Raw genomic sequence first — 26518 nt, 5'->3', positions numbered from 1 at the left:
GCACGCATGCTTTTTAACAGCAGTGGAATGACAGGAACCAAAACAGTTTCGCTTTGGTAATGGGCAGTTTAACAAATGACAGTGTACCTACAAAAAATTTTGTGTTAATCACAACTTTTTAAAGCCTTTTCCAAAAAATAATTGGCGAGCCTATTCGAGAGCACAGTATGCAACAAAACTAAGGTTTATTAAGAAAATAGAAAAGTGGTAATATGGGATTTATTTCCAAATTAACCAAGAAAATAATATTTGGATTCTGTGTTCTTGGTTTTTCTGGATACTTTTCACATCTCAACAAAAAATGAATATCACACAGCTCATTTCAAATGAACTGATTTTTATATTTCACTTTCCTGGATTAGTTGGAACTTCTGTAGTGTAGTGACTCTATGCAAGCCTGAGATTTCTTTTTCTTTGTGCCCCTCCTTGGTCTGCCCAAGTGAGAATCCAGCGGGGATATAACTTGTTTGACAAGGGGACCTTTCCTTCCAACCTCCCTGCTGCTCCACTCAACATACACCTAACACCAAGACTGGCCAGAATAACTTATTGATCTCCTGGTCTCAGATTCAAACCCAATCCAACATTTGGGACAGTGGGAAAAGAGTTTGCTACCCCCTGCATTAACAATGTGTCCCACTGAAGCCCAGTGTGTGTGTGTGTGTGTGTGTGTGTGTGTGTGTGTGTGTGTGTGTGTGTGTGTGTGTAAAAACAGTGGTGGTGAGGCTGGTGAGTGTTATGGTGAAGGAAAGATTAATAATGACATCCACAGAAATGGCTGGTCTCCTGTGTGACTTGCTGCACTAATAAAAATCGGCTAACTCTTGTTTAAGAGAGGAGATTGTATTGATTTTTGTTTCATGAGTGTGTGTGAATGCATTTGTATTTGTGTGTGTGTGTGTGTGTGTGTTTACCTGCCAGAAATCAGCCACAGTGGAGGGCAGGGGACCTTGAGTGGCAATGTAGGCTGGGTTCCTGGGATCGTGATCCATCTGTGGGGAGAGGAAAAAGGACAAGAGGGTGTAAATTGATCAAGGATGGCTCATTTTGAATGGTACAATTCATGTTTGTCCTGTCTCAAATGTTTAGATTTAAAGCCCATGATTATTTTGGATCATTTCTGGAAAACAAATGTTGCACAGTTCTCAGGAAGTTAACAGCACAGCAAGGTCAACTCAGATCTGAGAAGAAAGGATAAATTAGAGTCCAATCATTGGCTCTGACCTTGGTCATCTTATCCTGTAAGTCTACAGAATAACAGACATTTGCAAAGTTTATTCCGATCAGAGAGAATGACGGCTGTTCCAGTTGTTACATTAAGTGTATTTTTTCACTTAAGTGTGATAGTTTTGCATAGATTTAATAATCAAATCTTTGTGCATTCCTGGCTGTTTTTGGTCATTCCTGCTATACCATACTGATATTGTCCAACTTTCCTCATCCTAGTTTCTGTCATCATCATCCTGATCTAAGCAACAACTTCTGGGTCTAGAAAAATAAAGCCAATGGAGAAGTCCCAAAAACTGCAGATAGAGCAACTTGAGATTGGTTTAAAAAGATAACAGGCAGACTGTTAAAATGTACAGCTTTGCAGCAGAATAAACATTGCTGCACCACGCTTGTAGTTGTAGTCCCTTTAAGGTCATGGCCTTATGTTTTTATTTATCACTTGCTCTTCAGTTAACTGTTGTAAGTTTGTGCTCCAGTTTTGGTGTAATTAATTCATTCTAGTATTTTATGTCTATGTTATCAACTGGCAGATACACTATATGGCCAAAAGTACTGGGTCACATACACATTACACCTACAGGAGTTGCTTGGCCATAGAAATCAATGCCATGAAGTTCCCAGGATATAGTTTTTGTGCTGATGTTAATGCCTAAGGAGGTCGGGAACTCTAATTTAGCTGATAATTTAGCACTTCTGTGCTAAATAGGGTCAATCCAAATATGGTCAGTTCTCGAGCCAAACAACCAAGAATGTGATGGCTACAATGCTTATGTTGAGTCTTTAAAAGTAAATGACATAAATGAACCTCAGCAAACTCAGCAGTGGAGTTGCTTATTTAATTGTTCATTGTGATTCTTGGTTTATGTAATGTTTATATTAACTTCATGTAGTACTTAGTGTATTTAGTTTAGTTTAGATTCTTCAAAACCAGGACAAACAGATTCAAACAGCTTTCATCCAACAGCAAACACACTCATCAAAGCAATAACATGAGTGTGTTTGTTCAATTAGGGATGGGTGCAATAGATCCAGATAACAGGACATTATGTCTGTGTCTATTGTGTGTGCACGCATGTGTTTATGTTTGTGTTTTTCTAATGAGTGTGCACCTTTAATTTCATTTGTTACAATGACAATAAAGCTAGTCTATTCTCAGTTCCTCCCTTAGCGTTCTTTCCTCCTGTGTTAAAGTTTTTTGTATTAAGCTTCACTTCCTGTTTTATTTTGGTGAGCCCATGTTCCTTGTGCATTGTCTTGAATTTTGCTTCCTTTACTCGTCTGTTATGATTCTTTTCAGCCATGTCTCATTTTCTCCAGTTGTCTCCACTCCTCTAATCAACCTTTTGTATATGTGTAGTTGCTCTCTTTCCTTTTGCCTTTGTCGGGGTGGCAGCTCACTTTCCTCTCATGTCTCCCAGCGAGCCCTAGCCTTACGTCTCACAAATGTAGTTGAAAGTTTTCAGTTTCTTTCGTAATGTATTTTCCATGCTTAATAAATGGCTTGCTTTTAGTTCATCACAATCCACCTCTGCGTCTCCGGGTTTAGGCACTACACACATCTGACATGAACAAATAAGGAAAAGCAATTCTACAAAATTGATCTTTGTCCATACATGGAAAAAAAACACTATGCTCCAATGGGCCTCCAGGAATGTTCTACAGTGTGTCTTTTTCTTGGTGTAAAAAATAAATTGATATTGGACGCAATATAATATAATATAAAATGGCTAAATACCTCGTTCACAGACACTTTTAAGAACTAATGAGGGGACATGAATCATCACACCCATGCACAAGGAAAAATCCTCAGTGCTTTCGAAATGAGCAAATCTAAGTGCGTTAGTAAAGTGTTCCCCCTGTTTAAAGTACTGAAATTCATTGCTAGAAGCTTCTTAGAGAAGGAGCTTAGCGTTTGTAGAGTAGCTCAGACTTCTTCCTTAACTTAATGAAAATTCCAGAAGGGTGGCGGAGGCGTCGAGAGCAAAAGACAGGAGATGAACGTGAGCTGAATTCGCGAGCAAGTGAGTGACAACCCTGCCAATTACCATGCAAATTGTATAGTAAATGTAATAATTGGCTGACCAATTTAGCTGGAAGCAATTACAGAGGGAAGACAGATAATTTATGGGGTTTTTCCGCACACCAAATTGTCTTTAATGGCCCTCTGTTCCTTTTATGAATGCCAAACAAAAATGCACTTCTAATGAACTTAAAATAATTTTACCTAGAGAGAGAAAAGGCGACACGGTGGCAGCGAGTTTTGCTCATTAAAACGGCAAAACTGCATCACGGACAAAAAATAGCTGGAGGCAGAAGTGCACTTTTCAAGGCCAAGAAAATATGTGGACAGTCATTTACATATATTTCTTTTAGTTTTTTTCTCGAGGTTATTATTTAACATCAGTGCTGGACTTGTAGCAAAATGACAGAAAACATTTAATTTGATTGTCCATGTACCTGAATATTTATGTCATGACTGCGAGAGACATTTCTACCCAGTAAGCAGAACTAAGCGTTACACAATATGAGTGTCTTAGAAGCATCAGAAGCTAAAATCTATTGCCTTCCAGTCACATAAGAGGTTTTCAGAATTTCACTCAGATCCGCGACTGCAATGAAGCACTAATATTCCCCTTGCCTATACAGAGCCTGGTTTAGAAAAAACACAGAAGAAACTGGAAGATTCAGAGTGGTAAGATCTGGGAAATTATAAGAAAAGGGTCGGGTAAGGCAGAAAAGAGATTGTAAAGTTTGAAACCTTGTGATGGATGAAGATGAAAACGGTAGGGGAAGATACAGCAGGCTGGGAGAAAATGCAGAGTCACTATAAAGATGAAAAGATGAGCAGAGAAGGAAAGACGCACCAGGAGGGCTCTCTACTCTTGACATCTGTCGTTTTATTTCTTTCTCCACCCTCCCTTTCTTTGCGGAGACACAATGCTTCCTGACATCGCAAAGTGTATCCAGAATTAAACCCCACCATTAGTGACATTGCGAAAGGACAACTGTCTTTCTGTCTTTCACACACACTCCTGTTAATGAGGGAAAAAAAAGTGTAGGATGTGACGTGTGTAATTATCCTTGTTATTGGGTTTTTGTCTTTTCTGTGGAAGGAAGGAGTCTGACTAGTCTGATGATGTTACTACAATCTGACACCTCTGTGTGTGTGTTGGTGTGTGTCTGTGTGTTGGGGTTAAAATGCTGGCTGCCAGCTATGTGAATTAGTTGTAATTGTGAGTCTATTTTAGGAAACGATAATCATAACGCTTCTATCACTGAGACAAAACTCATCATGCGCAGATCCTTTTTAAAACTTCTGTCATGACTTGTGTTCATAACAAGTCAAAATCTTTGATCCTGCTCTTTTTTTTTAACCACTTTTTCTCTTTACTTTACATTTTGAAGAATACCAACAAGCAAGCTGTCTTGTCAGTGAGTTTGGCTGGTAGTTGAGTATACTGCAGTCCAGTCCCATAACGCCTGACTTAGACTTCTGTTGAAGGGTTCAGAGGGGTCTGCGGCTACGTTGTAGGTCACGGTGTAGACTTCCCGCTGAACCATAAATTGAAAATATTTTATTTATCACAGGTGAAGCTAATCTACATTGGTGGTAAAGTGTGACCACACTTTAAGATAACAAGCAAACTTGCATTGGGAACTTGTGTTTCCTGTTGTAGTTTGTCATATAGTGTTAGATCCTTGGTTTTTCCTGGGTTATTTCTTTTAACTGAGGTCATTTGGACACGCAAAAGCTCTTTTCAGTGAAATTGGCAGCACTGTTTGCTGGGTAACGTTTCAGGACGGACAGCCTGTGCTACACCCTGATGCATTAACACACTGTGATGTCGAACGAGAGTGGAAACAAAATGCAATATTTGCTTTAATTTTCTTCAGTGCAACTCTTTTAAAACCTTAATCAAAAACTTCAACCGGACTGCCAATAAACACTGTGAGGCTGATTTAAAGTCAGTGTTATCTGCACACGACATGCACCAAAATAAGCGTGTGTGTGTGTGTCTGAGTAATACGTGAGTGATTGATTATGTCTTAGAAAGTGTGTGCGTTTGATTGAGTCTGCAAGGAAACTATTGAGTCTGTTTTAGACTAACGGTGTTTGTGTGTTAAGGGAGGAACTGAGTGATTGATCGTGTTTCTGAGTAACTTTGTGCAACTGAGTGACTGATTATGTGTGTGCGTTGGACTTTAGGCCACACAAAGCATTTGTAAAACTCTGATTAACAAATACAGGATAACCAATAAAAACGTTCCTAAGAAGTTTGTGATCCTCCTGCTTTTCTTTTAAAACATACGATGGCAATGATATAGTTCAAACTTGTAAAAAGACAGAATTAAATGTTCAGCTTTTGTTGCTTAATTAGTGAATTGCCATGTTAGCGTAACTTGTAGTTGTTCCAGACTCAAAGAGCTAAAAAAAAAAAGTGAGTTTAGCGACCTTATATGTCTAAACTGCATCATGTAAAATGGTAATCCTTGATCCTCCACATTAAAGTTAAGGAAGAAAAGTCACAAGGCATTGAAACCAGGCTGACCAACGGCTGCATTATGCAATAAACTTGCTCATAGCAGAGCCAATTCAAACCCCATTACTACTCACCTAATTTAATCATGTAAATTCATGTAAATGATGTCGAATCAGAACACATGGATCAACCTTACATTCGACAGTTGGTAGAAAACAGCTACTCTAACATACAGATAATTGCTTTGGTGTGAATGTGCAGCATTTTATTTTTTCGGGACAACACCATACAATTGTGTCACGGTGCTTCAGTTACTCTCGATGGAAAGACAAGCACCTTGCATGGACACCATTGGAATGGATGTTTTTTAATGTTGCAGTGTGTGTGTGTGTAGGTACATTACATGTGCAGCTGTTCATGCATGCTTGTTAGTTTTTTAGGTTGTGTGTTCTTTTTGGTTTCAGCATGGTGCACTGCGTGTTTTTAGCGAGTATGTGGGTACGTGTGTTGCTTCGTTTGTGTGCCTGCAACATTAGACAAGGTTGCTCTTTTGTTCCTGTATAGTTTTGATTCCTTCTCTCACATGCTCTCGCCTGCGCACACACAATCGCACACACACGGAGCCACGTTCTGGTGTAACGCCCAGATTTGAAATGCATAGCGTTTCTGTTGCTTTTAATGGAATACCACTGTATCTGCCTCAAGGGAAACGTAAACCTACTACTCAACACTGGTTTCCAAATTGATACACTCACTTACTGAATTCATATGGCTCTTTCTTACCCCTTTCCTTCCTACAGGCTGTTTAAATCTGTACCGTGCCAAAAAGAAAAAGACCCCAGTAAGGCAGACACACTGTAATAGTAAACACAAAGTAGTGTCAAATTAGCATAACCCAAGGTCACAAACAATAGTTTCCCAGGACCCTCCGGATCAATTTTGTTTCCACAAATGAGAAGTGAATCGAGAGCCTCACGCATGTCCTTTCCCACACCTCCCCAGAGCAAATACTCACCTGGGGTGTTTGCTGTATAACAATCATTAATATTCATGGTGCAGAACATACATATTGTGAGAGGCTGCCACCGAAACTAAGCAAGCATTGCATCAAAATTTATATTGGACAACGGTAGGCTGCCTTTGTTTCTGTGAAGCCCCGTGGGGGCTGTGGCAGCCTAGCATAGCAGCGGCGTGAAGCACCGAGTTAGAATGCAGAGGAGGTACTTACGATCGCGCTGGCATTGATGTAATCAGAGTTGCCTTGGCTGCTCTCCACCTTCAAGGTGATTCTGGAGTGATCATCTGAAACAAAAATGGAAGAATTCAGCATATTTCGTCTTTGCAGTGTAAATGTTCTTTGGTCATGCTATATGCATTATAATGAGGGCTCTCTCTGTATACGTGTTAAGAAAGCTGGATTATAAGTAACAATGCCAACATGTCATGAAGCGTGGATTCCCTTCTGCTTTGACAAGGTTACTTTGAGCTCAGAAGGAAACTAGTTGACTTGTTTAAGAAAATCTCTTCTTTACTTTTCCTCAGAGATTTTATTAATTGATTATTAACTTTCTCTGTGTGTCTGTAGGGCACCTCTAACAAATTCACATAACACTTCACACTCATGAGACAAAAGTTTTGAAACTCTGCTGTGCACTGTTGCCTTTGTATTAAGAGCTGTGAGCAAAATAAACACATTAATATATTTGGCTGCTCTACCTCTTACGATTATACTCTCGCATGCTGTCGGCATGGCTGCCACTTTAGAAAATTCAGTCGATGTCTTGCTCACAGCTTTCAAACTCCAGTCCTCGAGGGCCGGTGTCCTGAAACTTTTACATGTGTCCCTGCTGCAACACACCTAAATAAAATTAGTAGGTCATTAGCAAGAGTCTATAGAACTTGACTGCATGCTGAGGTGGCAATTCAGCCATTTGATTTATGTTACAGCAGCTCAAGAGTGAATGAACATGTAGTTTTAGAAGTACTTTTTTAAATTAAACTTACACTTTTATTTAAATTTACTTGAGTAGAGTTGGGGGTTGCCACCATGCAGTGAAGTCTTGCTGATACCCTACAAATTTTATTCAGGTGTGTTGCAGCAGGGACACATGCAGAAGTTTCAGGACACCAGCTCTCGAGGACTGGAGTTCAACACCTCTGCTCTAGCTATATAACAGCCCCACTGAACAGAGTCCAGAAGTGCACGAGAAGATGACCTTGAAGGGAAAATTAGGGTATTTTTTATTTTTTATAGGTAGAGACAGAACTTTTTGATCATATTTAACACAATGAGGCTGAAATTGTATCAAGAATTATGGAGCTATAAAAAATAAACAAAAAAGGTCTTTCCATTGAGGTAACTGGGCAAACACTGGTTAATTTGAGTTGCATAGGAAAATGTGTTTGTTGTGAGGTAGGCAGATCATCCATTTAGTGATTTCTAGAACTAAATTAAAACTGAGGAGCTTCGTTTAGCCTTGAGAGAATCTGCCATAATCATCTGGGATCCTGTGAATTTTTAAGAGGGACAAACTTTCCGAGTTTGTGCATTCTACTCTTGCGAGCACTCCTCCGAAGCCTCCGGTGATCGGCAAAACAGTTCAGAATTTTTTTTTTTCTTGAAGAAGCCAGTGGTGCTTCAAATAGGAAGCACAATTTATTCCTGACAAACTGCTTTCCCTGCTGACAACCTGGATTTCATTAAGCCTCGGCCTGGTGGAGAGAATGGGACAGCACTTTTTTAGATGGGCTATTTCCACAGAAGCTTAGAAATTTTAATCATTGATGAGGTCGGTGCAGGAGAGCTTTAATAGAAAACTAATTTACAACCCTTCTGCTAGCTGCATCTGCTCCAGGTTTCTGATAATACAGGCTGAGCTCAGAATATAAGGGGAGTGTTGTTGAGAGGTGCTGAGAGTAATGCCACCATGTTTGGACGACTGACATCAGGAGGTGTAACAGCCGAATTTTGGTTCCACTCAGAACTGATGGCTTTTGTGCTCCACCAGTAATGCAGTCTTTTCTTTTTGTGTCTCTGCCAACAGAACTGCAACACCTTTTAGGTTTTAAACATGTTAGAGAAACTAAAACACGGTATTATCCAATTTTGTTGATACTAAAGGCAATCGTTCACACTTTGTCAATAAATTAATTAAAGTCTCCTATAAAATCTACTTGTACATTGTACACTACTACTACGTTTAAGACACAGTGGCAAGAACGGAAAGAATAAGAGAAAGTCATTGTTTACATGCTACAACAGCAGCGGAGCGGTTCTTCTTCGCGTTGCCATCCTTGAGGCCGATGGTGCACGCGTTGGGTTCAGCTTGGTACGCACACAGTGCCTCCCACTCCTTCTCCAGGCGATCCTTATTCTTCAGGTGATCTTCCATGTAGGACTGGAGGAAAAGAGTCAATAGAGTAGGTGAGTCAGGCTTATACTTTCCCATCAGAGACAGATTTATATACATGAAACTTGCTGCGGTGTATTCATTATAGGGTTTCCCTTCTTTTAATAATCTTTGATTGCAATTGTTTTTATTGTGCTTTGGCTCAATATGGTCATGCCTTAAAATTCTGATTCTTTTAAAGGCAATCCTTAAAATTTCTGGTTCAGGATGACAACCATCTGAACTAAACCAATTACGATCCTCTATTTTAGAAGCTACATTTTTCTAATCTTTATTAAACGTTGTGAGTTTTTTCTCCAGGAACATTCAAATGAAAGCAAATAATTATCTAGTGGTGCCATTAAACCAAAGTATTAGTGCCAAAATGCATATTGCTATTTCACTTTATAAGACACACCTATCTTTAGCAGTGTATGCCATTACCTATTACCTATTAATTAATTCACTGACTTTGATCAACTGCCTACAAATTATTACCATAACACTTGGCAAAGCCATGGTAATGGTATCTGATGGTGAACAGTGATGCTTTGTTTTTTAAGCAGCTTTGAAAATGAGCAGCTCGGAAAATATGGACGGTAGGCTCGTTTTTTAATGGATGAGGCAACGGAATGAGCTGGTGTGGTTCTTTAAATGGTACCAGCGGTGATTTATGGTGGCAGTTACAAATGGGACTGATCTTAATCAGAATTAGCTTCCAAAAAAGGCCTAATGGCTTTCTGCTAAAATGAGAGGAGTTTGTTAAAAATGGAAGTCGACCTGAGCAGATGTCCGCGCGGCGGAAGAAAATGGAGAACTGTCCAGATGAAATGCACGTATATGATTTTTAACATACAAGCACATGCCTACTCCAATGGCTAACGTCTAAGTGTTGAGGCTTGTTAGTTTCATTAAGTGAGCTCAAAATACTCACTGTTGAACAGCAGGCTTTACACATGACACTGCATTCACACGCACATACACACAACCCTACTGAAACACACAGACTTTCCTTGTAGTATCAGCTCTCTATTAAATTTGTCTCAGAGCTGCTAAAAGCAGCAATGATGTAACAGGAGGTCACAAGCTGCGACCCTCCACCTGCACGCAGCCGCTTATCAACAGCGGGAGGCCCGATCCATCAAAAGGCACACAAAGAAAATGCACATACACACATCTGAAGTAGAAACCACACATAAAGGTTTTCGTAAGGTCACATGTACAAAAAATAGTTCACCCACATACTGCAAAGACACAAAAGAAACATACGCAGGCAACAAGATACACACACTAAGCAAACACTCAAATACACACACAAAATGACAGAATATACACATGCACATAGAAAGCACGTATATAACTTAGGGTGCAGAAAGACACACAGTCCTACAGAAGACACACACACAGAGTCCAAATCTGATGCCTCCCCCCAACTGCCCTCTACCCCCTGCCCCTCTCTCTCCTTCTCTAATGCCAGAGTAATAGGGTTTTGTGGCTGTGTAAAGGGATTATTGCAATCCAATCAGGAGGTGCTGAGATCACCATGTGTCGGCCAAAGACTGAATAATCCCCTTACTGCAGGGGGGGGGGGGGGGGGGGGGGGGGGCTTACAGCTGCCAAAGGTGCTCAATAAAACCCGCTACGCAATAAGACTCTGCTCGAGCCGCCATTGTGGCTCTGACGCGCCACCTAAGCACCTGTAGGAAATGGGAGCATGAAAGCTGGTCGCATAGGGAGGTTGACGTAATGCAGCAGCCATTTTGGATCGAAAGAGAGTGAAAAGAAAGGGGAAGTGGGTGGAAAGAAATCACTGTGGGATACTGTTACTCAGCAGGGAAGGGTATCCAGTTGTGGAAAACACATTTATCGAAGCCACTTCGAGTGCAATTTCAGGGGACCTGTGCTCTACTTCAGCATTTCTATTTTATGCTCCACTTCATGTTAGAGCAGAATACATATTACCTGACTATATTTATTTAACGGTAATAACAGTTTCTGTGCCGATGATGAATTATTATTGACTGGAGGTTAGCTTCACACTGACCATCTGCAGAATCTGCACTTTTACTTTGAAAATGTAGCTGAACTCGTAAATTTAGCTGTTAAAACCAAGAATAAGAGACTTGTTACAGAGATTTTTTTTCTCCTTGTGGAACAGCACCTTCTTCCTGCACTAATGGTGTCATACTGGAACAAACATCTTACATAAGGTGCTATCAGCGCCAGTGATGAGGCTTTTAAGAGCTAATCTAAATGTCTTAAAAGAGTCTTCTTTATATCTGATGCATTCTGCATCGGTGTAGGAAGTACAAAAAGGCTTCCAAAGCTTTCATGAGGACAAGAAAAGATGGATCGATGTTGCATTATATACATTTTAGAACAAGGTGCCACTTCAACAAGTAAGTAACTTTAAAACTTAAGTCTATTTGCAGATACAATTAATGCTGAGGGTCCAATTAAGAACTAATGAAATTTCATGCTCTAAGTATTTTGCAACAATTCAGGCAACAATCTTCCCATTTGTGAACTCAACACAAACACATAATGCATCATAACCAATCCATCGACATCCATCTTTTTTTTTTTTCATCCATCTTTCACACAGAGGCAGCTATCTTATTTTTAGTTAAAAGCTGACATCATCCTGACACGAGGCTAACTTCTCCGCAGCTGAATGCTTCTTCCTCCTCCTCGGCAGACCACATTAGAGTGATTTAACATCCATTTCCCGACGCACATTCATCCTCCAGCTATTGCCCTGTGACCTATCAACTCTACAGATCACATCCCAGCTGGCCTGATGGTGAGCTACGAAAACCACAACAGATTCCCAGCATGGCTAATCTCGACGGAGGCCTCCGCTGCAGCATAATCTATAACACTTACTTGGCCAGCAACAAACGACAAGATAATGTGCTTTATATATAGAGTCGCCTAATCCTCTTAAGACACAAGCAGAGAGGATGTGGGGGAGGTGTTGGGGGGGGGGGGGGGATCTCGGTCCCAGTCACATGGGACCAAGTAATACATTAACGTAGATAAGATGGTGAAAGCTGTTTCGCCTCAAATTAAAATCAGTGGGTGGATGATGACATGGAATTTGCCAGGGGTTTACGAGAGGCAATTAATTTTTGTAGGGAGGTGGGAGGGCTGGTGGAGAGGAGGGGCACTGCAGCTCACGAGCAGTCACGTTATTCCTTTCTTTGAAGCTGGTGATTTTTATTAATCACTCAACAGTTGCCTCACTTGAGTGCATGGCTGGGCATTAGATATAAATATTTACTTTTTCAAAGCAGAGCCAAACTTGTCTTGCTTAGTAATGGATTTGATCTCCTGCTGTGATGGTTCACCGAACGACTCAACTTTTCCCGAAACATACCGACTGTAACCCAGGTTTGTTGCCATCAAATTTGCTACTCAGGTCCCACATCATGGTGTGAAATTCAAATGAGCTAACTGTGATTTGTTTTCTTTTGTTATTGTTTTTTTTTACAGTTGTCACTGCAAAACAAAAGTATGAGAAGTCACAAGTAGGCACTTTTCAAAATGGTGGACAAGAAAAAGGCAGAACAGAATTGGGAAAGCAGTGGAAAAGGATGAAGAGTAAACACAAAAAAAGGCAATAGGGTAAGAAGAATATGCAATAAAAAGCTGCGTGGATGAAAAAGCAGGAAAATTGGGTAAACGGTAAAAAAAACAAAGAAGAAGAATGAAAGATGGGAGGGGCATGAAGAAAAAAACGGTTAAGAAAATTGGTAAGTGGCTTTTTGCTTTTTGAACTTTTCTCCACCCCGAGAACTTGGGTTGAGAAAACAATCTGACCTTTCGGTTTCAAAGAGTAGCGGGCTGGTTTAAAACTATCATGTTCCTTCCTTGATTTCCTGACATTTTGAAAAAATAATTTTTTTCTACATGACACTGGTATTATTAGATGGAGTCAGCTTGGACAACTCAGAGCTACAGTTTGTTTCACTGAGACCGTGGAGCTGTCCAAGGTGCTGAAGCACACTTCCAGGCCAGTCTGTGTAATACGATACATCTGCTCTCTCTGTTTTCAATCTCTCTGCTCTTTTCTCTCTCAGGCCAAAACTGAAGTGGATTAAAAGGAAATGACATAACTGAAAAAGCTCACAGCCTGCTAACATTAACTAAAAACCAACATTATCACGGCCCGTGTTGATGAGCACGCTGTGACTTACAAACTACCAGAATCCTCAGTGTCCTATCGGTTTTATTTCCTCAGTGGAAACAACAACATGGACTTCAAGTTAAATGAGACATCAACTCCTCGTCTACACAGAAGGCTCCTAATAAACCCAGTCCACTGGGAAAGGTTTACTATTATTAAACAGCATAGATGCAATTAAAAGGAGTCCATTTGAGTTACATTTTATGTTTATACTCCAACGACTAAACAGCAACCATTATTAAATGGGCACAGTAAAAGCATATCTGACTGCATACATTTGTTAGATGAATAAAACATCGTGATCTTTGAAAAACCACCGTTCTGGATGTAGCAGAGGATGCTTCTATCATTATTCTGACAGTATTGCTGGTATCACAAAATACTGCAAAAACCCAGAGTTGTTCCTGTATGTGTACGTATACATATTAATTCAGCGGGTGTAAGTTTTATATCTTCATATATATTTATAAATATACAAAGCACCTTGAGGCGACTGCTGTTGTGATTCGGTAACATATAAATAAAACTGAAATGAATTGGTTATCAAAAATCTACGTCATAACTAATCGCTCAACTAAAGCAAGTGCAATTATTTCCTAATCCCAACTGCATCTGAGTAAAACCATTGCTTGTAATTAGAGGAATTAGAGTGTTTAGTCAGTATGGTCTGACTTAGCCCAATTCTCTTTGTCTGGAACATCCCTGGTGTTACTTTTAGAAGAAGAAAGAGCAACATCATGGTGTATTTTGGTAGCAGGAGCACCAAACCAGAAAATTCCCCCAAAACTTTGGACCTACTTAACCTAAGGCAGCTTCTAACTGACACTAGATCACAGATGCTGACCAAGGATTTTATTGGTATACATGTCCAAAAGTTAGAGTGTAAACTTTGCAAATCACAGTTCGACAACATGGCATTGGCATATCACCTAAAAACTGCAGTCTTACTTGTCTACATTCATCAGTTTAATGCTTCAGACTTTGAATGGGAAGATTTCTTTAACATATTTTTTTCCCACCATGTTTGGTCTAAAAATGATTTCATAGCAGGCACCCCATAGTCTACTGTTGCTCATTTAAACCCACCAACCTATCACCTCTCCCTCAGGACACATTCATTTGTTGAAGAGTAGGTAATGATTTTTATCCAAGTCATCAAATATCCTCTGTTTTCCTTCCTGATTTTAAGATTGGGTTAAAAACAATAATACTTTTTGACTCCTTATAGACTTCTTTTGGAAAAGGAAAATTGTTATTAGTGAATTTAGAATTTAACAATTTAAAGGTTTAAATTAATTTTATGGGGATGAGGGTCTCTTGTTCTAAAAAGAAAAGGCACCATATTATATGTATGAAATGTTGTGATGAAAAAGTCCACTTACACTTTTTGAATTTGCTCTGAAGAGGCTTTTAAAATTTGCATTCATCTCCATCACCTACACAAAATTAATCATCATAGACACATTAGAGTCACTTAGTCTGTCTCCTTGGTTCCCTCTCATCGTTTTATACATTTGTTGCTATGATTTAACAATTTCAGCAATCATCCTGACCAGACTGTGGCCCACACACTGACTGAATGCTTGACAAACACTTTATTTCATGCCACTCTCCAGCGGTGACACCTCTGCAGATATGGATTCATCTCACGGAGATAAAGTAAACATACCTGCAGAAGTTCAGACCTTGTTGTCAAAACTCAAATCTATTTTCATCTGTATGTGACCTAAGCTTTTTATATGCATGCATTATATACTGTGGGTGCGTTTGCCAAACGTTTTAGCTTGGCTGTACGCTTGTGTAAAACAACAGAGACACTCTGCAGCAGCAAAGGGCTGCAGAGGGAGTCATCTCTCCTGAACACAACTCTGGTGCAACTCTCTGGGGTAATTAGTATCTTTGTGCCTATTGAACACATCAAAAAGGCCGCTCTTTCACATCTTGCCGGCAGCCTCATATTGCACGGAGAGAGAGGAGAGAGAGGTGGAGGCAGGGTGGGGGAGTTGGGATGAGGAGGTGGTGGTGCCGTGGGTGGTGGGTTGTTGAAGTGAGTAGGTATGTATCGCAATTATGATGGCGCTTGGCAGAAAGCGACCAAGGTTCAATAGAGATTTTCATCTGCTGTATTGAAGAGGGAAATAAGACTGCTTATAGAAACTGTGGGTGTAATGAGATGTGCAAAAACAAAAAAAAAGACAAGAAGAAAGATGAGAGAGAGAGAGATACAAGAGGATAAAAGTCTGTGTGTGTGTGTGTGTGTGTGTGTGTGTGTGTGTGTGTGTGTGTGTGTGTGTGTGTGTGTGTGTGTGTGTGTGTGTGTGTGTGTGTGTGTGTGTGTGACTGTGTGTGTGTGAGAGAGGGGAAATTATCAGTACGGAATATAAAATTAAGTAGTTTGTAGTAGTTTGAGTTTAAAAGACTGGTTAAAATGGTAAACCAAGTGGGAGGCAAGATGATAAAAATGGAAGATAAAAAACATCCTATTAATAGAATAATTAGAACAGAACAGAAATTTACTCTAAATATTATTTTGTAAACTCCTTCTCGGGGAAATTAACCTACTTTGATAATCCAACTGAATCCGACTGAAGTTTTCATTGTTTTCTCTGAACGATCAATATTAGACATCTTATTTGGGCCACTGACGTCATTTTCACTTGGCACAGGAGCTGCAGTGTTGGTTCCTAGAATTAATTTAATTGAACATTTTGACGATAGCCTAACATAAGGTTATTATTTTAAGAGCAACTTACAGAAATAAGTTGCAACAATCTCATTTTGTTCGTTATTTTGATGCATTTTTCATTCACATTCGTAGAAACACGAACACCAAAAAGCACAACACAGGCTCTGCTGGATGAAAAGCTAAACCACTCGAGATGTGGGCACATTTAGTTTAACCAAGGGATCCATTGCCTAGTGTTATTCTTCTCTATTTTCTTTTCTTTTTAAAATAAACTGATTTCATCAGCTCTGGGTGTGTAATATAGGGTGCACGTGTGTTGGTGTTATAAAGAAAGGTACTCTATTTAAAATAAAGATAAATTATGAACTTTACAGAAAACAAAACAAAAAAATCAGTTACACTAATGTATTTTTTTTCTTTACTAATAAGGATTAGGAATACTATAACAAATTGAGGTAACTACAATTTCTATTTCTAAAAATGATAGCTCTATTACCCAGCAGTGCCAATTAGTTAAAAACTGTAGTGGACTAAAGTTTGTTCGTCATTTGACAATTTCATTCAGATCCAGTATTTTTATTTTCACATGAAATATGTTTGCAGGGCTGTTAGTGGTGAAAAAGTGAGCTGCTTTCGACATATTTCACATTGTATTGTGTGATGATTACATCAAAACTGCTCAGCTGGAAACTCACCAGGATCATGTGACCGGTTGAGATGTCCATATTTGAGTGGGCGGGCTCTTCGCTCCAGGAGGAAATGCTGCTCCGTGCCGAGGGGCTGACGGCTTGACCGCCATCGCTGAACTGAGAAGAGACGCTGTTGATCCTGGAGGAGATGGGCTCCGGACGCTCGGCTGGGGGCTTGACTGCCATGCGCTGCCGACACAGCTCCTACGGGAAGGAAGGCGCTACAGATTAGTCACTGCCGTCACGTAGGTGGGGCCTAGTAGTATTTTACTCATTCATGACTTACGACACTTGGCTGACAAATTTGTTTGAAATATCTTAACACTACTGATATAATTAGAACTAACAGCAGATAATGTTGCCTTGCTGTAGCATGCTACCTTCAAAGGGAAGTGAATAAATACACCTGACAGTTTGTAAACGGTAAAATAAAAACCCCACTAAAACATGGAGACAGACTGAGAGCTTGCTTTTGCTGCAGTTGCATCTGATGAGGTTGTTTCTCTTTGATGAACAGTAATGGTGGTAGCTGAGTTTAATGTTTTCGTATGCTGCTGTGTTGCAGTTGTGGTCACTATTATTATCAGAATCTTAGCAAGCTTTTGAACCGACCTTTATTTGACACATGTCAAATAAAGTTGTGGCTGGTTAACACTCATTGGTTTCTTCATAATTGCTGCCCAGGGACTAATTATTAGAGCAACAGCTAATAGTACAGTACACACCATGGTTGGTTTTTAAAATAACTGAACAGTAAAATCAACTAAGCAAGTGAAGAATTAATCACTCTGATCTTATTTCAAAGAGGTTTATTTATTATGTGACAGAGACAGCTACTGATTAATCTCTGGCTCCTGTCTCCCTCCCTTCACCCTCAACCGGCCAGGGCAGATGGCCCCGCCCCTCCCTGAGCCTGGTTCTGCTGGAGATTTCTTCCTGTTAAAGGTTTTTTTTTCCTTCTCACTGTTGCCATAGTGCTTGCTCATAGAGGCTTGTCTGATTGTTGGGGTTTCCCTGTATTATGTTAGGGTCTTTCCCATACAATATTAAGCATCTTGAGGTGACCATTGTTGTCATTTGGTGTTATAAAAATAACACTGGAATGAACTGAATTTAGCATGTTAACAAGTTAGCACTGGCTGGTACCCTTTTGTACCATGTCTGTCTTCCTCATTTCAGAGGAAAAATTAACCCTGGCGAAATAGTGTATCACTTCTTCTGTAAAGTGATTGATTGTGATGGAAAAAACAGACAGCTGAAGAATAACACAGTACATCCCAGAAAGGCTGAAGCTCTTGGCAAGCAACAACTGTAGCACAAAATGGATATGATGGAGAAATGGACTAACGTCAGCACTGCCTAAAACTAGAGTAGCTGCAAAACACCAGCTACCCCATATACATATGTAATTCACATTTAAAAAGCAGTGTTTTAGGTCACATGGCCATCACTTGAAGTCAGTCATAAGTTCTCAGAATCAAAGTTGACAGTCCAAACTTTTGCCAGCGGAACAATGAAGCTTATTTAATGACTTGAGGGTTCTGTACATATGAGTGTAACATTCCTGAGCTCATTAAGAACCGTTAGTTTCATCGTGTTAATTAGCATTTCCTTCCAAAAAAATCCTGCCTTCTTTATAATGTGTATTTGTGAGTGTTCTTATTATTTCTCTTTTTGTCCTCTAAAATCTAAAAGGCTTAAAATCATAAAAATGAAAAAGGGCCACTGTGGGCATAATGAGTGAATGTGAGTAAAGAGTGGATTCAAGCAACAGAAAATGGGATTTGCTATTAAAATTGGGCTTAGTGTATTCTGACCTTCATAAACAACTTTCAGTGACAACTTGTGTAGTCATGCTCCTGTAAATCACAAGTTAGTAAAAAACCAAACAAAACACACGAAAAAACAGCAAACTCACAACAAAAAGAATAAAACTAAAAGACATTTTGAGCAAAACTGAAATCCTTCCGACTGGCTGTAAACACCTGGGCAGGAATGGTGAAAGAACCAGACACTTAACCAACTGCTGAATGCTGGCCAGCTTCCAGGATGTTGGTGGAAAAACAGCATGCATGCTCAGCAAGCTTCCCCTGAATACATAAAAAAAAAAACTTTATAAAAAGGTTTTGGCAAACTATGCCGCTCAGTTTCTTAGCAGCAAGTACAATATCGTCATACGCCTGAGCAAACTGTCATTTTCTGGATACGTGACCACAATGAAATATTGACACCACATCGAACTTTCAGTCTGCGTCTTCTCTACACAACTCCCAGCAGGACCTTTAGTGAGCTGTAAGGAATGACTGTGCCACTTGATACAAGAGGAAGGAAAAACACACAGTTTTTGATAATCCAGAACAAAGATGTGCAGAACTAAAACCCTCATGTTACAGTTAAAACTATCTGTGACCTTATCTGACATGTTTAAATGCTACTGATTATTTTGTGGCATATAATGTTTCGATCTAATTTCCTCAGTTTTGTTTTGAACATACATCAAAAAACTATCAACGCAGCACTTCATGTGTGGATGTAAAGAAACTCAAAGACAAAAGTTTAAGACTGTGAAGCTAAAGATTTAAAGATGTTGCTATACGGTAAAATAGCATTGTGGTATTCTGCGATAACCATCATGTGTAACACAATTGGCTGTTTTTTGAAATATCTTTAAAGGTGAACTTTTTCATTTTTTCAAATGGCATTTAAGTTAGCAATATTGAGAATGATGAAGGTGGTTGCCTTTTCTACTCTTTCAATAAATTTTATAAAATAAGATTATATTTTGATTTCTCAGAATGGGCAACATTTTTAAAAAAAATCGTAGTGTTTTTGGAGGGCATATTCCTTTAAAAAAGAGAAAGATACATGTGCTAATTTAGTGTTCAACCCTTTATTTGACTGGGTTTTTAGGCCAAGCAGAGGGGTATACTCGACATTAAAATAGCGTGCACTGTTTTAATGCGTTTACAGTGTTGGATGACTTGTTTTACTGAAAAATGATGAGAAACAGTCTTTAGAGTACATTTTCCTTGGTTTTAGCGTTGTGTCAGAAGTGTTTTCCAATCAGCAACATGCTTAAACTCTGCTGTGCTTTTTCTCATTTTCTGTAACATGTATCCTGTTTCAGAGATGGACTCTACCAAAGATTGAAATAAGGTCAACATGTGTGGAAGTACACCCTGTTATTAAAAGCTCACCCTTCAGAAAGCTCTTCTCTGATTTCTAAGGACATATCCTTAATAAAGTTATTTCAGGAACACAACTCTGTCTGGTCTGCCCACCTGCTCATTCTTTGGGAGGGGCGGCCAATCAGAAGAAAATTGGCTAAAAAAGACAGTAATCTCTTGATTTAAATAGTGGGCTTCAGAGAAATAAGGATTGTATAAGATAGTCTCAGTATTGAGAAATTTAGACCCAGCCATGCAAAAAAGGCTGTGTAGTTCACCTGCCACAGGTGTAACATTTGCCTGGCTCATGAGATGGTTCAACACACAACAGGTTATATTCAAATAAATCTCTTTCAAATTGAATGCAGCTTGGAGACGGGCCTTGGGGGAATCTTTGTTTCTGTTTGCCCAATTGGCTGATTTGGTTGTGGGTGTATAATTGCTTTGTTTTTATTGTCTTCCTGTCTCATACCCAACCTCTTTGAATGCTGTAACTAGAATCTTTCCTTAAGTCAGACAACCTGTTAGTCTAACAATAGCTGAAGTTTTGCTGTCATTTTGAACCTGCCGAGGTTTATAGGTAGTACAGAAATAAGCCTTCTGCATTGGAAATTAAGCAGGCTTTCAAATAAACCCGGTTAATAAAATCTAAATAATAAATAAATAAAAGCATCTAATAATTGAGTAAATTTGTAAAGGAACAGTTACCTGGCACATCCTTTGCTTTGTACTATTTTAAGCCATACATCACCTGCACGAGCCTACAAGGACAGTGACTACAACAGGAGACCTGGACCAAAACTCTGTGGGTATCTGTGTTTCTTAATGAGAGAGACGCAGATGATTAACTGACCCCGTGTTTGATTGACGGTGGAGGTAATGTGAGCAGGCCTTCATTAGTCCGTATCTGATCTGTCTGATGTTCTCGTAGGTCGGCACGCTGACAATGATCTATGGGCTCGGACACAGTCTCATAAATGTGTGCAGATTATTAAAGTGCTTCGATGCCTGGCTCGGGGATTCTGACGGCGCTGCGGGCGGTGGTGGGGAAACATAAACACGCTTGGATTTAAAAGAAGTGCGTACTAGAAGCTGTTAGAGGAAGCACTGACCTACAGTTAAGTAAAGTCTCAAGTGCTGCTTTTATTTTTAGACTTGCAGTGTCAGTGCTTTGCAGCAGCCTTGTTTTTAGCACGTTTTAGGTTTAGTATGTAAGTATTTAGCATCTAAGTTTGTGGTTTTTAAGTTGAAGGCAGCTTTTGGGTTAGGGTTTAAAACTATTTTGAGTGGTCCTGATGACATTTTATATATTAAATAATTAAATTGTCAATAAAAAAAGATCAACAGCCCTTTCACATGTCATTATTAAAACTAGTCACAATAAGGGCATCCCAGCGTCAGTTATCATTACTTATCATTACATAAGCATAACTGACGTTGGCATCCATTCCCATGTGGATTTTTACTTTCCAGTGTATGTAGAAATATTTCTCAGGGTTCCTGAGTCAATGGAGAACACTGAGAAGTAATTCTGGAGAGTTTTACAGTATTACTCTTATTTATTCAAATGTTTGATTTATGGATGGAGGCTAAGTGGATTTATCAGATTTAGCCGTGTGTCTCTGGTTACAGATCTGCAGTGCTGTTAGTTCAGGGTTGTAAATCATCTTATCTCGTAATAACACCACTTTAATCGATATTCTGTATCAAATGATTAATGTATTAAATAGTTAGCTGTGTGATAACTGCATTATTGTATGATGAGGTGTCCCATTACGACCTTGACTGACCCTGTTGGAGATGTGTTTGGCATGACTAACTTTCCTGATGTGTTCTGAGTAGTTGGAGGTATAGACCACACTAAAGGCTGCACGTCCCTTTATGAATGATGCTCACTAGTGTTAAGGACAGGATATATTTTATTGTTTTAACATTTAAATGCGAAAAAGTAAAATGGCCTGTATTTGTATGGCACTTTACTAGTCCCTAAGGTCCCCAAAGCGCTTTACACAACCAGTCACCCACACATTCACACACTGGTGATGGCAAGCTACATTGTAGCCACAGCCACCCTGGGGCAAGGCTGCCAAACACTGGCGCCACCGGGCCATCTGACCACCACCAGTAGGCAACGGGTGAAGTGTCTTGCCCAAGGACACAACGACTGTCCAAGCCGGGGCTCGAACCGGCAACCTTCCGATTAAGGCGAACTCCCAACTCTTGAGCCACGATCACCCCGCGAAGTATTGAGAAAGACACACAGACTGTTGTCACAGCTCACACAGGGGGTTTTATGGCACCACACAAACTACCCAATGTCAAATCTTTAATAAAAGACCAAAATAGGCCCCATAAATATCCTTCTGGCTGCTAACTACACCAGTTTGCCCGATTTCCTGTTTTTGCTACATCCTCTGAGCTCCATTTTTTGTGTTCAATCCGCTCAATCACACCGAATTGTGGGCGTTTTGTCACACATGATCAACAGCATTCATACCAGAACAACTGCACACGGTGAACTTTGCAGCTGCAGCAAATTTTTTTATGATGTAATTAAAACTGCCTCAAAATGGCTTCCCTCCGAGAGCCAATTAGAGCTTAAAAAAAAATAAAATAAAATAAAATAATGTGAAGGAAGAATATAACTCGGGACAGGTTTAGAGTGTGAACAGTGCAGATTTACAGTGCCAACACCTCCCCCATCCCGGAGCAGTGTCCATACAAACACGAGTATCTTTTTCTTTCTTTCTTTCTTTCTTTCTGTCTTTCTTTTCTTTTTTCTTTTTCTATTGATTTTAACTATACACACTTCATCACTTTAATGACTTTGGTTTATCATCAGCATGCCAGTCTGATGCGTATTTTCCAGCTTTGACTAAACTGACAGAAACACCAAACAACACATGCTAATGCCTTTGGCACTAATATCACTCAAAGCCTACTAAAGAGTGGTTGGCGTTCCCTCTCTTTCTTCTTTGATTCAAAATCGTGACCACTCACGAGTGAACAGCCTTCCACCTTCAACTTTTTGCTTGTTTACGAGCATGTACGCTAAGTGCACTGAATGCAAAGCAGCCATGCTGTACGGTCGTGCATTACTTGGGACTCTGTAACAGTTGGGTTCCACTGAGTCTTTTACTAAAGACATTACATCTTGTTTCTGCTCAGTGGCACTGAATCCATGCAGTCTATTAGATGCTTTTAAGCGAAACCCCTATTGTTAGTGTATTCAAGGTCATCCAAAAGCCCAGTGCTGTGCCAAACAGCAGATATTGTAATGCAGCAAATGAAAAAATTATCTTTCCAGGAAATCCATACTGGCTTTTGCTGCCTTCTCGATTAATTTATAATGAAAGTATAACTCATGAATGAAATGCTTTTTGGCAAATCTAAGGTTTGGAGTCATCTAGATCAACTACTGCATTAGATCTGACAATAAATAAGGGTGGATATACAGTATATGTTCAGCATGATGGAGTACCAATCTCTAAAGAGCTTTAAGTCTTTTTAAATTGATTTTAAGACACAATCCATTCGATCAAAACAAAGGTCTGTCTGGGAGGGAAGGAATCATTATTAAAATTGATGTCAGCATTTAAAAGCAATCTGAAAAAGTTTTTTTTTAAATCTTTTTTAATTATTAGAATGTTAGCATAGCATAGTTGCTATATGAAACTAAGAAACTCGCAGGTAAAAAGACACAGATTCACAAGAAGTCAAAAATAGAGTGCATACTAAATTTGCTCCTGACACAGGCCTTTTTTATCCAAGCCACTAAATAAGAAAGAAGAAAATCAAAGAGCATGATGTGGAAAAGATGCACATGTGCCACATCAACTCTTCCCATATGAATAAAGGTTAAAGAAAAACCCCAACAACCCCCTCTCATGGGCGTCATGCCAGGGAATCCACTTGGTGCCACATGACCATCTCGAATCATACATCAGCCCCGGGGCAGCACAGGGCGTGTAAGTGCTGGGAGGCACGTGCCACCCGAAGCACCCCCTTTTCAGAAAAGCTTGCTAATAGGGACGAAGGTTGGCTTTTGGGGTGTGCCAGCAGAGCCTGTCAGGCTCACAGGGGTACCTCTGTTTACATGCCCCTCTGACCAAATCAAATTCAGGGGCCTTCACCCAAGTGCCCTTCCTCTGTGCTTAAGCAAACTAGCAAATAAAAGGGGCAACCTAACACAATCTGTGTTAAGGAAAAGGGATTTAAGGAGTAAAGTAAATTATAATTAAAATATACATAGAACGGATACTTTAAAAAAAAGCTTCAGGAACAGAGCAAAGAAGAAAAGAACAGAAGGGATACAGAGAAAACAGAGGTGTAGGACAGAACGAGAGTTATTGTTTGCTTGTTTAATCTAAACTGAGATGAACTGGAAGTGCATTTTGCACATATTCATTAGCGATGTTAAGATCTTATGATGTTAATGAAAGTCCTTGAAATTGAATTGAGAAAGAGAGAGATTGTGAAAGTGGAGTAAGGCAGGCTGAGGGACGCCAAAAAAGAAAAGCTAAAAAAAACCCTCATCAGTAACAAGTCTATATTTTTTTCTTTCTTAAAAAACATGCAAATATGTTCATTAGTTATCAAAGCATTTCTCGTGTTTCAAGAAAATTCCTGGTGTGGGTGATGATATCTTTAAAAATGATAATGCTTCAAGATGATATCTCTTGATTTGTGAAAAAAACATCCATGCAAAAAGTTGAGCCTCGCCGCAATCTAGTGCAATGATCTCACGCTGCGGAGCGGATAGTTTCCTCTCTGCTTTGAGGGGGGAAAAAAGACTTTTAGTAGCAGATAAAAGTTCGAATCAGATGTAAAGATAAACTGACAACGACGTTGCAGACTCCCATGTTGGCAACAGAGTAATCCAGGGACTGACTGACTGACAAGCATCATCCACCATCTCCCCGCCCAGTGCTCTGACACGCTGCACACAGTCCTCTGTCGACGCTTGTCAATCAACATCTCCTTTGTTGGTGTCGGCCAATCCCACGTTGCCGTTACACCGTAACTGCTTGACTGACGTGCTGGGAGCCCGGGAGCTGAGAGCCAAAGGTGGAGGGGATTCAGAGGGAGGTGGTGGTGTGGTGACGTGATTGGAAGGCGGTGTGTGTGTGCGTGTGTAAGGATGTGAAGCGAGGCCTCAAACAAACGCGCCCAGGGCAAGAGTCATTAATATGCAGCGGTTGGTTAGAGTGTGCATGCATACACACAGCACGCATGTGTTTGTGCATATTTGTGTCTATTTGACAGCCAGCATGAAGGAGCTGCAGTAGTAAGGCCGTCAGGCAGCCTGCCGCTTCCTGTCTGCTTTAATTGCATGTAGCCCTGGAGACTGTGCGCGCACACACACACACACACACACACACACACACACACACACAGACAGACTCCAGCCCAGGGAAGCCCTCTACACAGCAGCGCTGACAAAGAGACGAGGTTTACACGGCTAAGATGGGAGCTGAACACTGAGGTCTTTCACTGAGGATGACGGCGGCTCACTGTCGAGACTCGATAAAGACGACAGAGGAAAGAGAATCAACTAGAAGAGCTTTGGGAGTGCGAGCAAAGCAAGACTGAAACCTCCCAAGAATGAGCAACAAAGGTTTTTGTAAGCGCTTAATCAGATAAATAAAGCGGAAACACAGCCTTACGTGTGAATTTAATTAGCATTTTTCAATTAGAAGCTTAAAGTGACTCTCGGAGTTAAGTAACCGAGAAGATAAGTTTTTCACTCTGAGGAAAAACAAATATTTTATGTAGACTGAGATCAACCTATCACTGGCCAGGGCACTCGTGCAAAACAGATTTTTAATTTTAATGAAATTTTTAGCGGCATGAATGTTGAATCGTCTTTTAGAAACCTCTCTCGCTAACCAGTAAGGGATGCTTCTCTCTTACTGGTAAGCAATATCTCTATTTGCAAAAAGCAACATTGTGAATCTGTAAGTCAGCAGTGATGAGGTAAACCTTTGACGCAGTCCCACAGTCTATTTCAGGAGGTAAAAATCCCTGAAGAGGAGCATAAAATGTAAGCACTTAGGGGCCAAGCTGGGCTCATTATAAAATCAATGCTCACAGGACTACTCTCATTTAAAAACATGGTGGGGAAAAGGTCAGAGAGAGCGAGAAAGAGAGACGGAAAAATCTCAATCTAATTCTTTGCTCAAAAAGCCACTTAATATTGGATTCTGTAAATTAAATTTCACACTTGGCTATTCCGGCCAAAGGATAATTACCGCAAGCAGAGGAGGGAATGGAAATAACTCGAGGTGGAAAACCTGTTGGATTGGTGATATTACTTCATGTCTCAGACAACAAATTATAGCAGGAGACAATCAGCAATCACCACACACCATTAACGTAGTTAAAACATGTCGACACGAGAGTGAAGGCGACGCTGAAAGAAGAGAATCACAGAGTCTGTCTCCTTTAAATCACAAAATCAGCCCCGGAGACTAAAGCAGGGATTTTCAAGCCATTTAAAAAAAATTGCAATTTTTAATTACATAGGGAAAAATAATAGTGCATTTTGGCGTGTTTTTTAAATAATCTAAAAAAGATGAGTCCTAAAAAAATGTATAATTTGTGACCAAATCTTACTGTGGATTATTTATGTCGTGTGAGATTTACTGTAAACAGTACAGGTAATACAAAACTGTAAAAACAAAACAG

At 39.9% G+C, this 26518-nt stretch overlaps 1 protein-coding gene across 2 annotated transcripts in view; it reads right to left on the bottom strand.

The window, feature by feature from the left end:
- The window catches only part of LOC113010403 (receptor-type tyrosine-protein phosphatase N2-like), a 233130-nt gene that overhangs the window by 28385 nt on the left and 178227 nt on the right, over positions 1-26518 (bottom strand). For both annotated transcript variants that reach the window (XM_026149408.1, XM_026149409.1), the window contains 4 exons: positions 16671-16868; positions 8962-9109; positions 6940-7013; positions 915-992 (listed from right to left, as the gene is read on the bottom strand). In XM_026149408.1, coding sequence (XP_026005193.1) covers positions 915-992; positions 6940-7013; positions 8962-9109; positions 16671-16868 — 498 coding nt within the window. The remainder of the gene's footprint in view (positions 1-914; positions 993-6939; positions 7014-8961; positions 9110-16670; positions 16869-26518) is intronic.

The sequence above is a fragment of the Astatotilapia calliptera genome, chromosome 18 (assembly GCF_900246225.1).
Source record: "Astatotilapia calliptera chromosome 18, fAstCal1.2, whole genome shotgun sequence".
Lineage (NCBI taxonomy): Eukaryota > Metazoa > Chordata > Actinopteri > Cichliformes > Cichlidae > Astatotilapia > Astatotilapia calliptera.
The sequence above is the reverse complement of the archived record's forward strand: the minus strand, read 5'-3'. Positions and strand labels throughout refer to the sequence as shown.